The sequence below is a fragment of the Pelecanus crispus genome, chromosome 7, assembly GCF_030463565.1.
Source record: "Pelecanus crispus isolate bPelCri1 chromosome 7, bPelCri1.pri, whole genome shotgun sequence".
NCBI lineage: Eukaryota > Metazoa > Chordata > Aves > Pelecaniformes > Pelecanidae > Pelecanus > Pelecanus crispus.
This window is the reverse complement of record NC_134649.1, coordinates 22,821,023-22,834,978: the sequence shown is the minus strand read 5'-3', so window position 1 is coordinate 22,834,978 and position 13,956 is coordinate 22,821,023. Positions and strand designations below refer to the sequence as shown.

Below are 13,956 nucleotides of genomic sequence, written 5' to 3'. Positions count from 1 at the left end.
GCCAGGTTTGAGTCCAAAACCACATATTGCACAATAATTCTTTGTAGCAAGGAGACCAAGAGCCCACCCTGAAAAAAGCTAAATAACCTCTTATAGTTTTTAAACCTAAGAAGTTTATTTTTTTTCCTACAAAGCTGTCAGTTGTGACAAACCTAAAGGTGACAAGTCTAACTTTAGTGTCATCCTATCAGTGTTACATAGGAAAAGTGAACAACGCTCCATCTGTTTCCAAGCCCCAGAGAGCCAGGAGGAGGAGCAGCAGCTAGCCAGCCACAGGAGAACTACAGCCTAACAGGCCATTAAAATGCACACATCACTACTCAGTACCTCAAATTAGTTAAAACAAAACAAGTAACAGTTGAACAATTCTGGTCTAACATGGAAAGAAGAGGAGGTTGCCCCCGCATGCATCCTGGCGAGGACGGCCCCCAGGTGACTGCCAGCAGTCCCTCTAGAAGCACTTGCGATGGACAATGGAGGGGCCGGATTCATCATACTCCTGCTTGCTGATCCACATCTGCTGGAAGGTGGAGAGAGATGCCAGGATGGAGCCGCCAATCCACACAGAGTATTTACGCTCTGGCGGGGCAATAATCTTGATCTTCATGGTGCTGGGTGCCAGGGCCGTGATTTCCTTCTGCATCCTGTCAGCAATGCCAGGGTACATGGTGGTACCCCCAGACAGCACAGTGTTGGCATACAGGTCCTTCCTGATGTCCACGTCACACTTCATGATGGAGTTGAAGGTGGTCTCGTGGATGCCACAGGACTCCATGCCCAGGAAGGATGGCTGGAAGATGGCCTCAGGGCATCGGAAACGCTCATTCCCAATGGTGATCACCTGCCCATCGGGCAGCTCATAGCTCTTCTCCAGGGAGGAGGAAGAGGCAGCTGTAGCCATCTCCTGTTCAAAGTCCAGAGCAACATAGCAGAGTTTCTCCTTGATGTCCCGCACAATCTCCCTCTCAGCAGTAGTGGTGAAGCTGTAGCCCCGCTCCGTGAGGATCTTCATGAGGTAGTCGGTCAGGTCGCGGCCAGCCAAGTCTAGACGCAGGATAGCATGGGGCAGCGCATAGCCTTCATAGATGGGCACAGTGTGCGTGACACCATCCCCAGAGTCCATGACAATGCCAGTGGTGCGGCCAGAGGCATACAGGGACAGCACAGCCTGGATGGCTACATACATAGCTGGGGTGTTGAAGGTCTCAAACATGATCTGGGTCATCTTCTCCCGGTTGGCCTTGGGGTTCAGGGGGGCCTCAGTGAGCAGGACAGGGTGCTCCTCTGGGGCAACACGCAGCTCATTGTAGAAGGTGTGGTGCCAGATCTTCTCCATGTCATCCCAGTTAGTGACAATACCATGCTCAATGGGGTACTTCAGGGTGAGGATGCCCCTTTTGCTCTGGGCCTCATCCCCCACATAGCTGTCCTTCTGCCCCATGCCCACCATGACACCCTGATGCCGGGGACGCCCCACAATGGAGGGAAACACAGCACGGGGGGCATCATCCCCTGCAAAGCCTGCTTTGCACATGCCAGAGCCGTTGTCCACCACAAGGGCAGCAATCTCCTCATCTGCCATGCTGACCAGGCCTGAAGCAAGTAGGGATATGGAAGTGTCACAGAGTCCCTCCTCAGAGGGAACAGAGCAGGAACATCAAGGAGCCCTGACGCTCACCCCCATACACTACAGGCCTGAAAGGGTTTAATACACTAGGGAGCTCCAACAGCAGTACTGAGCAATCTAAGGTGAGAGGCAATCTTGAGGAATGTTGGAAGTTTGCCCCACAGAGCCCTCAGTGCATGAGTAGAAAGGAGATACTAGGGAGGCATAAAACCTATTTACTCCCCCCCAGACACACACATGTATATATGCAGCCCCCGAAAAGGCAAGGGGAAAACAAGCACTGACCCTTCCCACTCCCTCCCCAGGGACCCGAGGGGACCAGCAGAGATCCCCTAACACAGACCCCTACATACACCTCTGCCACAGACCTGAGGAAACAAAGAAGAGCCCCAAGATAAAGGACTTCCCCCCTTCCCTCCCAGGGCCTGAAGGGACAGCGGGAATCCCTAACCCCGCCCTGAGGGGACAGAGGAAGGAGCCACCACCTCAGCCCTCACCTGCGCGCACTCCCTCAGCCCCGCAGCGGTGCCTCCTCAGCGACTGCCAGGCCCAACCCTGAGCGCGCCCTTTTATCCCCCCGGAACCGGAAGCTGCCTCTCGCTTCGCTATTTAATTGGCTCTCGGCCCGTTGGAAGCCCCGCCCCCTTTCCTCCTAAGCTGCTTCCGGGTGTGGGGCGGTCGCGCGCGCCTTCCGTTGCTGGGGCTGTACCCGGAAGTAGGGCGGGCGCTTCCGTTGCTGGGCACCGCCTCCGCCGCCCCGTTTCCGGCCGGGCTGAGGAGGGGCGGCGCGGGGGGGGGGGAAGGAAAGAGGTTGTGCTGCGGGCGGAGCCGAGACGGCCGCGCACGGGACGGCAGCGACCCGCTCCCGGGGCCCACGGGAGGTACCGGCCCCCTTCGCCCCCGTGGGGAGGGGGGGTGGGGAGTTTGGGGCGCCTGCGGGGGGAGTGAAGGAGAGGCGGGTGGGGAGCTGAGGAGGGAGGGGGCGCTGCTGGGGGAATGGTGGTGAGGGGTTACCGGTCCTGGCGCCAGGCCTGCACTGGGGGCCGGTACCGAGGCGGGAGCGGGTGGGCTGCAGCTCACCGGCTGCTTGGGCGGGTGGGGCCGGTTTGGGGGCCGGGGGAGCGGGGCTGGCCTCCGGGTACAGCCGCCCTTCTCCGGGTAGGTCCCCTTGGGGCGGGTCGGTGTTTCAGCGGTGGTTATGGGGCACGGGAGGTCTCCGGTAAAACCGGGCGGGGCGGGGGGGGGGGGGGGGGCGGGCATTGGTGGGGTTGTTTACCACCCCGGGAGACCTCTCACTTCCTTGGGGCTGGGAGACAGGCTGGCCTCGGCTGCTCATCTCACACTTTAACTCTTTCAGGTGGTTTCTACTTGGAAAACCTCTTTCCAAGTGCTGGTGACAAAGGCAGGCGTTTTCCTAATTATGCTGCAAATAGAGCTAGTTAAAAATTCAAATCAAAGGGCTTTTTAATTAAAGTGCGCTCCCAGGGATTAAAAGCCACACAAAGGCTAGTCGGTGAGGACCTGAAGGTTAAACTGTATCCTTTCACTGCCTCGGTTGGGAGAGGCACAAAAAGTAAACACATATCCACGCTGAGGGGTAAAATGGATGTTAAAACCTAGAATGGCTTGATGTTATTAGTCTAGTTGCAGTTATTATCTTAAACTCTGTCCTGATATTGTGACTTAATTATTTGCTGTGAGCAGTGCATCTCCTCATTTACTTAAAACTTGCTGTGAAGTTGGCTGCCTCTCCACAATAGCATTGATACTTGCTGAGGGCATGTTTGCTGTATCCAAAATTAATCTTTTTGGAGGCTCATGAAGTTTGTGCTGGGCTCTGATGAAAACCCTATGCAGCTGCGCATAAATCCTGCTATAACCTGTCACATGCTATTGTACCTGAACTCCAGGAAATATGCGGGCGCCGCATACCAGGGTGTTGCTGCACCTGAGGTGTGTTTGCTCGGCATGTTAACCAAGTATCAGGTCATTTATTATTGTTAACGTACCCGAGGTGTGTATTAACTGCATGCCCTGCTGAATATCCCCCAGGCAGGAGAGGTGACACTTCACTGTGCCTCAGGTGCAACAATATACAGCAAGGTGTGGGCTGTAGGTTCTCTAGCCTGGTTTATGGTTGCTGTTGCAGCACCCACACCAGTTCATTGTTGCTTTACTGGAGGAGTGTGTATGTGGAGCTAGGCCAGATGGTGTATTGTGCCTTCCCAAGGAGTCTAAGACTTTTCAGCTGCCAGGTAATGCATTATTGCTCCTGACATTCAAACCACTAATCCACTTTATATTGTTTCATTTGCAAGCTAAAGCTATGCCGCTGCCTGCTAGATAAAAATGCAAATGCACTGGCCAGGCTTTTCATTTTGGTGATGGGCTGTTATTTAGCACAGGGAAGAGTTTGCAGAGGAGAAAGGAGTTGGGCATTGTAGCTCGCACGCACTTTGTATGAGAGACAGTCTGACAGCCTTAGAGGAAGACTTGGAGTTGCACTAGGGATTCTGGAAGTTGCCTTTCACTTTTAAAACTGGTATCTGGTAGGTTATTGGTTTAGAACAGAACTGTGTCTGTTTTGAAAATATGTGTTAGCAAAATAGTCTCTTTTTTCAAGTATGTGGCTTGAATAGCACAGTAGTAGTTGTAAACAGGGTGGTGGGAGGTGGCTGGGAGACTGTAGCTTGTTTGTAGTTAGCCTTTCCTTTGTTTCTCCAAGCTGACTGTATTTTGATATTGATGAACCTTGAAGAGCAGCAAGTGGGTTCTGTTTAAGCATCTTTTTACATTAAAAAAAAAAACAACTGAGGACAGTCTTTGTCAGCAGGTCCAGTTTGTGACACAAAGTCCAAAATACACATGCTGATTTTAATGGTTGGGGATTAAAGGCGTAGTTGTCTTTCTAGGATTTACTCTAGATCAGAGTTGTGTTTCTGACTCTGGTCTGTTCTGTTGGTCTTTGCTCAAGAGAAAGCTAGTGCTGGCTCAGCATGGGCTTGCTGCAGGTCAAAATGGAGAGCTAGGAAAGCTCTCAGGTCCTTCAGCTGGGAAAATCAAAGGGAGGCCATGGCTGGGGCTTGAGATGCGCTGCCAACTCTGGGAACCAGAGGCAGGAGTTGTTCGGTGCTCACCAGTCTGTTTCAGGCTGCAGTGGTCTTTGCTTTAGTCTTGTCTTGCTTTCCTGGGGAAAAATAATGGCTAAATATAGGGTTTTAAGGAAGACATATAAAGTGTAAAGAATTTAGTAATGTAATGAAAGCATAAAAGAGTTGAGATAACTGGTGTGCAATAAATTCCTGCCCATTTTTTAATAGAAATATGGTCAAGCTTATCTTCCTGGCTATCTCCTTTTAAGGTAGTGTTTTCAGAAGAACCAACCCCTAGATGTTAAACCTAACATTTCAAAAGTAATTATTTAGGAAGTGTGGAAGGATTCTGACAAAAAAGTGAACTGCTGGGACAGTGGACAAAGGCATTTCAGATGCTGTCTTTGGGGTATATGAAACTGAGGTTATAGCAAATGTGTTCAGCTTGAAAATACAATTAAACAGTCTGAAAATTGAATGCAAGTTTGAGCCTGAGGCTGTTAAACATGAAGCTGATTGTTTCACGGTCTCCTGCACAGGAAAGAGTATTGGCTTTGCACTCTATTTATCCTCTTCCCGGGGAAAAGATGAAAGCATTTTATATTCATACAGACAAATATTTGTCTATCTTTCAGATTCTGCCAGTCTCCCAAGGTCGGGGCTTGAACCCTGCCAGATAAAGTCAAAAACACCCCCCTCTTTTCCCAGCCATGCAAACTGCGGGATGAAGCTGGAAGCTGTGGTCGAGCAGCTGCAGAAGCAGCAGCAGAAGCAGCAAACGCCTCTGCAGATGGATTCCAGGGAGAGACAGCAGAGGCAGATGAGAGAAGCCCAGCTGCTCTACACTCAGCAGCTGGCTGTGCAGCAGGCTGTCCTAGCAGCTGCATCTGGCAGGGCTTCGGGAGGCTCTGCTGTTGGTCCCTTGGCCAGAGGCCCACCTGCAGCCGGAGCTACACGGGCTTTTGATCAGAGCAGCATGAATTCAGAGCCAGAAGAGGAAGAGGAGGATGAAGAGGAGGAGGAAGAAGATGAGGAGGAGGAGGAGGAAGAAGGAGGTTTGGAAGGTGGAGATCTTGAGGATGGCGCTGATGTGACTGGAAAAGAAACCTGCTCTGCTCTGAAATATTTTCATGCTCCCAAAGTTGCCCATCACAACCAAAGAGTGGCCTCTACCTCTAATCCTCTTCCAGCTTCGGGGCACCAGCGGGGACAGCAGGGCAAAGAAGAACAGGGTAAAGACACTACTAAGCAACCGTATTCCAGTTCCCCATCTGGACGCCAGAACTGGCGGTTGGATGAGCAGCTCAAACAGGTCAGTGTTAATGTTACTTCCTTCTGAATAAGAATGGCCATGTTCAGTCAGACTGAGGATTTCTCTAGCCCAGTGTCCTGTTACAAGCACTGGCTGTTTGCAAGTGCTTTGAAAAGAGTGCAAGAACCAGGCACATGCAGAGCAATGCTTCCCTGGTGTACTCTTCCAGGTTTATTCTTTTATAAAGAGATATCACAAGAACTTGATTTGCTTTACAGATACAGATTTCCAGCTAATGATGTAGAAACCCCTATCTGGAAGAACCTTTATGGAGAGGTAGAGGTTTGATCTTTGGCTCTTTTATCTTCTATCTCACTGCTGCTGTGCCATTCAGAATGGAACAGGCTGGTGTTATATTTATTTTTGGTACAGACACTTGCCTGCTAATGTCTCACTCAAGTTATTTCATGTACGACATCTATAACCCCTTTGTGTAAGAGCTCCAGGATGCAGCAACTTTGGCTGGATTTCTGGTTGGTGCTGTGGGCAGGCAGGGAAGAGTGCGTCTGCTGCCGCTGATCCTCTGAGTAAGCGGAGCCACTTTATATTTCATGTGCAGGAAGGAAAGAGCTAATTTGCTACTGCTTGGCTTTGATAGGAGGTTAATTCTATGTATGAATGAAGAATTACTACTTGTAGAGAAATGCCAGAGGATCGAGAATTCTTTTCTTTGTTTTAAGTGGGTATTTTAGGTAATATAGCACTTGTGTGCTGTTTTGTTAAAGAGCTAACTTGAGCAGACTTTCAAAAACATTACAGCATTTATGTGTATTGAAATTGAGCCAAAGGACTGCATGTTTTAAATAAAGAAAAAAAAAGTTGGACTTAATGGTCCTTTTCTACAGATGTTAGCCTGACTGTGAAGAGGGTTAGGTTTTGCTACAGATAGAGTTCTTTGAGCTAAGAAACCTTGTATGGACAAAAACAGAGCTGGTTTTTCCTTCCCTGCTGCAAAACCTATGAAGTAAAAAAGCTGGAGCTGCTTTGTGGTGGCTGGTGAACCATAGGTGTTTGGAAGTTTGCTGTGGGCTCTCAGGGCAGTCTCTCCCCTTGGCTGTCAGTTGCATGCACAAGGTGATTTGTTTTATGCTGCCATGGGCAGCAGTTTGAGGAGGAACTGCTAAAGCTCAGCAAGCTTTAGTTCTCCTATTCCATTTAGTGTGGCCTGTAGGCTCCTGCCCAGCTGCTCCTGCAAAACTGTACCAGTTTGGTGTTTCTACACTAATGCATGTGGCAGGTACTCCTCTAAATTGCCAGGTAAATGGTTTTTGTCACTATCTGTGCTATAAAGCATGCTGGTGAAGCAGCCCTGGTGCCTGGGATACAGCAGGCAACCAGTTGCTCCTGTGTTTTCTCTGCACTTGCTTCTCAAGAGGGATTGGGTTGAAAAAAAGTTACTTAAGCTGTTATAGGGAAGTGAGGTGGGTTTGTTGGTCAGGGGATGGTCACTAGAGAAATTGCTTCAGAATTTACTGGATTGGAGTGACTTGCAAAAACTTCCTCTTTCAGGTCTCTGGGTGGAGAATAGCAGGCAGGACTCTGGTGTTATTAGGGGGATCACTTTCTTAAAAAAAACAAACAAACAAACAAAAAAATCCAACGAACTTAGGATTAGTCTTCGGCTGTTTTTATTTCTAGCTTGGCCGGTGCTAAGAAGAATGTCATTGTGCTTCTTTCCAATACTTGCTTATCTTGTGAGAGTCCTGTGAATCTTACTGAATTAATAGGCTTGATTCCTAGGTCATTTGCCCTGTTCTGGGAAGACAAATGACCATAAGCATGCCAGATCTGGTCTTAGCAGATGTGGAATTGCAAAAAAAAAAAAGAGAAAAAACATACTGGTTTACAGTTGGTATACTGTGCACTAATACTGATCCAGTTACTTAGGCCCATTTCAGCAGTAATCAAGTATTTTGGTAGTAAGTTGCAGCTTAGTCTGATTTCAGGCCAACTTATTCTGGAAGCCAAAGTGCACAAAGCTTCACCAGGAAGCAAAACTAAAAGAAAAACCCTCTTGCTGCTGTGTTAATCTGTTTCACTGCAGGGAAGGCAGTACAGCAGTAAATAACAGAATTGGAGAAATTCATGGACATCGAGTTAAGTAATGGATTGTAAAGGAGTATCAGGGATGTGCTGTGCTACATCACTTATGGTGGGAAAGTATGGCAGAAAGTGGGCAGGTTTACATCTTGTCCTGAGATACTGTCTCCTGGTATTATCATTGAAGACGGAGTACTGGGCTAGATGGTCTGCCTGAGCAAGGCACAGCTTGTGTTCTTAATCGTGCTGGTGAACGATGTTATTAAGGTGCTGTGGGGTGCTCAAAAGGCCGTATTGAAGTGCCCAGTATTAGTGATGCTGGTGCGGTATATTCACCTTGAGTAGGGTAAATATTGCAGATCAACTTGTTTGCATTCACCAGTGGAGTCTGCATACCAGGGAGTAAAAATTTAACTGCAGTATACCAGTTCAGAGCTGGTGAGTGGGGGGGCTGTGTGGAGGTAGGAGTAAACTGGTGGGGGGGGAACATGACAGCAAAGGGGAAGGAACATGTGTGCAACTGTGGAGTGTCTGCATAATTCTGCCTAGTGCAAACACTCCTTGAATTTTTTCATTTCAAATGCATGCTTTAAAGATACTGGGCTTTTCCTTTTGTCTTTGTGTAAAATGGTTTTGATCCTGAAAAATCAGGATCAAATGCAGAAATGCCTGTGTTCTCCAGTTTTCTATATGATTCCTGAACTTGTCTTTTTTTTTTAGCTTCTTTTGAGATGGAGGCTAATAACCAGTCAGTACACACGGCTTCCAGCTAGCTCTGCTCTGGGAGTATTTGTGGTATGCATAATGGCTGTTGCTTGCGGAAGAGGGGGAAAAAGTCACTTCTATTTCTTCTTTCAAGTGTGGATTGTTCTTCTGAAAGTGATGTCCTTGGAGAAAAATGTATCTTGAAAGCATAATGCTAAGATTGCCTGGAAGGTATGTGGCATGAAGATGGCAGAAAGATGGAAACTACCAGCAAGATGAAGCCCTGTTCTGTTTGGTCCTGGACAGCCAAGTAAATAATTGTAGAACAAGCTGGCAGACAAAAGAGCTGGCTCAGCTTATGACACAGGGGCGGTGGGAATCCTGTCAGCACAAAACAACAAGGGAGTGGAGTTGCTTGTTGGGGAGTTGCAGCCCTGAAAGAAGAGCCAGGGGGGTGTGTGGTCAGCTCACTTGCTCCTTGGACTTGCTTGAATCCTGTGCAAATCCATCACGGCTCCGACAGCCGAAGGATCCCACAGCCATCCTCGAAAAGGGCGTTGTGGGCTGCCTGTCTTTGAAGAAAAACGAGCTTTTAATTCTGCGGGTGAAAATGTTGCTTTTAGCAGATGGTTGGGTGTGGGTCCTCCTCCCGTGGGTTCTTGCATTGCTTGGCGATGTCTCCGGTTACCGGGGAGAGCCATGTAGGAAAGGCAGGACCACAGCCACTGTCTTGCTGGTGCTGCTTGCTCCTTTTCCACTCGAGGCTGCACTAGCACGAGAAATTTTGTCAGGCTGTTACTACAGCACGCACATTAGTACGTGCATTCCTTTATGGAATGTAAAAATAAAGCCAAGGTTTTCAGGCATCAGCTGATACTTAATGCCTTCTTAAATGCAGCAAGGTAAGTCTCCATAAAACAGCTGTCTGACAGCAGTTTGTGGTCTGGGTTTTGGGGATGTCTCATGTTAGATTCTCAGAAATCACCAGTCACTCCTGAAAATCCTGACCTAAACTTTTACAAAGGTCATGGTGTTTATTAAGATAAGTCAGCTTAAAATAATTACTTTGCTTTTGCTCTAGGGTCTAGGAATGAGTGGCTGAGATTCCATAACCTTAAGTATGTGCCTCAAGTGCTGTGTGTATTGAGGTATTGCTCAGGAGATGCTCATTAATCCAGAGGGGGTGAAGGTCCCAGGAATGAAAAAGTTGCATTTCACATGGTGTGTTTTTTGCCTTCTAGTTATTTCAGATATCTAGGGCCCAATTCAAAGGCTGGATTTTAATTCCTTATGCGGATCACTGGGTATTTTTCTTTTTATGATATAGTGGGAGGGCAATTCTTCATTAATAGCTGATGGTAGATATTTGGTTTCTCTTTTACTGAAAGCTGTTTTCCATAAGAATGGATTTTAATTCTTAAATTGCCAATTGCTGCTTCTCCGAATTCATGGTTGAGGTTTGTTTGGATGAAGTCCTCATCCCTGTGACAGTCGGCTTCTGCTGTACCACCTAACTTGGAGTTTATGCTCATATGTAACTTAAAGTACAGCATCAATGGCTGGAGCAGAGCAGGATCTTGGTAACAAAGTCTCCTTTTTGTTTAATATAACAAATAATGTATGTGAGAAGAGAACCAAAAAACCATTTGTGATAATGACTGTAGGCAACAGCCTACAAACAACTTGTATTAGACATCAGAGAATTCCCTCATATCTTCATCTCAAGGGGCAATTCCTTAGGCTTCATCAAGGTTATGCTATATTGCAGTGACTGTGCTATATCTGGAGGCAGAGCAAAGGAGCAGAGCGAGGAGCTCATGGGGAAGATATGGCTCATTTTAGGATTTGTTCAGGGGCTAAATTTATCTTTAGGAATAGTTGCAGCTTGTCTCCTTCAGTGCCAATTTATAGCAGTTCTAGCTAACACTGGAAGAACGGTAGGTGGAAAGAGCTCAAATGTGTTGTATTCTTACACTTCTGCTTTTGTCACTTAAGGGTAAATCTGACTCTCTCATGTGGCAGTGAATTTTTCTTCCCACAGCCATATAGCACTGAACAAATCTTCTTGTCACTTACATTTTAGGTAATTCCTTTGAGTATTTGTGAATAGGAGTCATTCACAAAGAGTCCAACTTTTCCTTAAGGATAAGGAAGCAGATTCCTCTTTTGCAAAGAATTGTGCTGGTGCTGCAGTTACTAGGTCATGGGAGCACATAAAAGAAACTTAAAAAAAGTAATTAATCTGTTAACTTCAGTCCATTCTTTTTCTTTCCTTCCTCATCCTCCCTGCCATTCCTGAAATCACTAAAATGTTTTCAAAACCCATCTTTGAAGTTTATAGATACTGAATTGAGTCTGTTATTAGTAAGACTGGGGAGGGTTTATTCCAATTTCAGCAGAGCTTTACCAGGCAGCTTGTGCATGCAGTAATTATAACTTGGTTCTCCATGCTTGAGAACTTGCAGCTCAGGGCAGTAGTCCTGATCTTATCAGCGTTTTGTAGTACAACAGTTTTCTTTATAATAGCATCTGTTTCACTTCCTAAGGCTTAACTCTACCCACAAAAGGAATTTCTGTGGATTCTCTGATAATCCTGAAATTGCTGCCCCTGTACCTTTTCATTGACTCAGTGCTTTCAGTTAACCCATGGGGTAGGGGAGGGGTTTTTTCACTGCAATATTTACCCTTGTCCCTAAGTGGATATTTCAGCAGATTTCTGGCCTAAAACCTTTGTCAAAACTGCAGGTCTGCAGTAAGGAGGTGCGGAGTGATTGAGCTTCATGCCAGAAGGTTTTTTTTTCCTCTTTTATGTATTAAAGCTTTAGTGAGTTCTCTCCAGTTCAGAGTTTGCCATTTGAATACAACTTTGTAGTCTGGTAAAACCTCATCGGGCTTTAGCTGAGCCCCTCTCAAACAGCTGTATGAAACTGGGGTGGGGGAGAAGGGAATGACCTGGAAAAGGAGCATTTCCAATTTCTCATCAGTGTCCCCATTTGCAGACTAACTGGAATTTGTGTGGGCAAAACTGGAGGAGGAGACAATGAGGTGCTGTTCTGTTTGCCATAATACTTCACTTTTTTTTTAATTGAGCACAGAGTTTTGATTAGTTCTTTAGTCTCTGGGAGGGACAGACATGCGAGATGGTAATATTTGAGAGGTAGGTGTCCTGCAGGTAGGGGTTGAAGCTACTTGTTTGTAAGGTTTTTGTCCTCAAAAGAATGGTCTGGACGAAGCAGGAAAGTGTTATCTCCTTTTCTGTCTGCTCGGCAACTCAGGGTTAACTCTGGCTTTTGAATGTGGGATTGGAAACCAAAATTGCTCTGGACATCTGAGCTTCCCTCTAATAAGATATTCCAGGTGGTTAGGGAGTAATCCTAAAATAGCTCCAGATATAATTGCTTCTGAAGCCAGGCCCTGCAGCCTCTCAGGGAGAGGGTGGTCGGGGGGGCTCTGATGGCCTCTGAGGTGTGCTGCAGCGCGGGGAAGGCTCCCTGGCTCTGCCAGCAGCTCGTGAAGGTGGCCAGCCTTTCCCAACACCTCTGCCTTCCCACTCATGCTCGGCATCAGGGTGCAAAGCACAGCCAGTGCTGCTTTTCTGCAATAAACCAGATAAATTCTTGCCTGTGGTAATACAAGGGCTGTTTGCCAAACATCAACAAATTCCCTTGATACAAACGGGTGGAGGGAGAGGCAGGACTCTCCCCAGAGGATGACCTGCCTCTCTGAACAGTGTTTTTTCCTTCCTGCTACTATTGCCTGACTTATACAAAGGTCTTTAATGACTTCTGAGGATATATTGATTTCTCAGGTTCCTGCTGTTTATACGGAGAAGGGCTTCTCAGCATAGGGTAACTTTGTTTTCCTAGGAGGAATAGAAAGGAAGCTTGATACCAAAGCTCCTGCTGAGCAACCTTGCTGTGCAAAATGTAGTTTATTCTACATATGGATCACCTCTTGCTTCAGTAGCTTTGTGGAGCTCTTTACAGATTTACCTGTTCCAGTTGTGCTCAGGTCTGTGCTCTGACTGCTGCTGATACTTGGTTTTTTTGGTTGTAGTCTTGGCACAGACCCAAAGGTTTTGGTGAGCGGAATAGTCCCTCAAGATCAAAGCTGAGGCCTGGGAAAGTGCCTGTTGGTGCTTGTACTCTGTTCTCTGGAAGGCTTTATTCCTCAGCTTCTGAGCTGACATTTCATGCTAGCCTGAGACTTTGCTAACTCCGCTACCCAACCAAACCTGTGCTCTGCCCTCATGTCTCCACAGCCCATGTGTCATTTCAGTGCACCCTTGCTGATTTACACTGTGGTGGCTGCTGCTTGCACCAAGGTGGATGAGAAGCACTCTCCTTATCTCTTCTGATAGCTTAATGTGGGGAGTGGTAACTGGCTTTAAACCTTTCCAGCTATTGCAGGAGGGAATGCTAATGCTGTCCACTGTCTCTCACCTCGGATCACTCTGTGTCATGCCAGGTGATAGCAATCTCTGCCAATTTTCTGGACATATGGCAAAACACTGATGGCTTCAGCTAGCTTTAAACCGCTTTTCACTAGCGAGGTGTGGGGGAGCATTACTTCTGTGCTCTTGAGCATCAGGATGTAGGTAGGGGAAGTAGGGTGCATATATTCTGCTTATTCTATGTATCAAACCTTAATCTTGTCATTCTTTTCTAATTACCCTTTTCCTTCAAATAGAACAAGTAAAATAACTTTGAGAGTGTCTTTAATCCCATGGGAAGTTTTGTTTCTGGAAGTTTTACCAAGTTTAAACCCACTGGCAGGAGAGAATTGTCTCCTTTAAGCCTTCTTCTCTTTCCTCTCCATGTTCTCAAATGTAGCGGAATAAGCGCTCAGCATGACCAAAGTTCCCTATGAAAGCAAGTGTTTTGCTTCTTGGAGCACTCAGTTTAATACCAGGAGCAGTTTTGCTCTCTGGATTTATAACTAAGTACAAACTTGAAGAAAGCAGCTCAGCCCTCTACAGATCATTTTGCCTTGAAGTGTGTAAAGTTGAGGATGGGAAATAGGTGCTGCCTTCTGAAGAGACTGTCTGTTATTCTGACTGTTTGTGTAAGTTTGTTGATCTCAGTTAACAATCAGTAGGGTTTTAGGAGCAGCTGGATGTTACTGTAATTAGCAAAAAAACTATGTTTTTAATCTCTGCTAGCAAAGGACACCCAGATGAA

At 46.9% G+C, this 13,956-nt stretch overlaps 2 protein-coding genes across 7 annotated transcripts in view; one reads left to right on the top strand and one right to left on the bottom strand.

Annotated features, from left to right (window-relative positions):
* Positions 1 to 7: 7 nt before the first annotated feature.
* Positions 8 to 1,906, bottom strand: LOC104026703 (actin, cytoplasmic type 5). 4 transcript variants are annotated; one of them, XM_075714655.1, is made up of 2 exons: positions 956 to 1,906; positions 8 to 790 (listed from the first exon to the last, which is right to left on the bottom strand). In XM_075714655.1, the coding sequence occupies exons 1-2, from the start codon at positions 1,580 to 1,582 to the stop codon at positions 452 to 454; spliced, it is 966 nt and encodes a 321-aa protein (XP_075570770.1). In that variant the 5' UTR covers positions 1,583 to 1,906; the 3' UTR covers positions 8 to 451. The 4 variants fall into 4 exon arrangements, with proteins under 4 accessions (XP_075570770.1, XP_075570771.1, XP_009488709.2 ...); XM_075714656.1 differs by having other exon boundaries at positions 8 to 1,218; positions 1,330 to 1,906; XM_009490434.2 differs by having other exon boundaries at positions 8 to 1,327; positions 1,454 to 1,906.
* A 572-nt stretch (positions 1,907 to 2,478) lies between these two features.
* Positions 2,479 to 13,956, top strand: part of ARID3B (AT-rich interaction domain 3B) — a 32,875-nt gene continuing 21,397 nt past the window's right edge. For 2 of the 3 annotated variants that reach the window (XM_075713802.1, XM_009482666.2), the window contains exon 1: positions 5,369 to 6,031. In XM_075713802.1, the coding sequence (XP_075569917.1) occupies positions 5,444 to 6,031 (588 nt within the window). In that variant the 5' untranslated portion in view covers positions 5,369 to 5,443. Of the gene's footprint in view, positions 2,509 to 5,354; positions 6,032 to 13,956 lie in introns of those variants that run through there. The other variant, XM_075713803.1, reaches the window with a different exon arrangement.

What these genes read in the sequence shown, in the direction of transcription:
- LOC104026703 (XM_009490426.2), bottom strand. Translation starts at nt 1,582, where the DNA reads ATGGCAGATGAGGAGATTGCTGCCCTTGTGGTGGACAACGGCTCTGGC.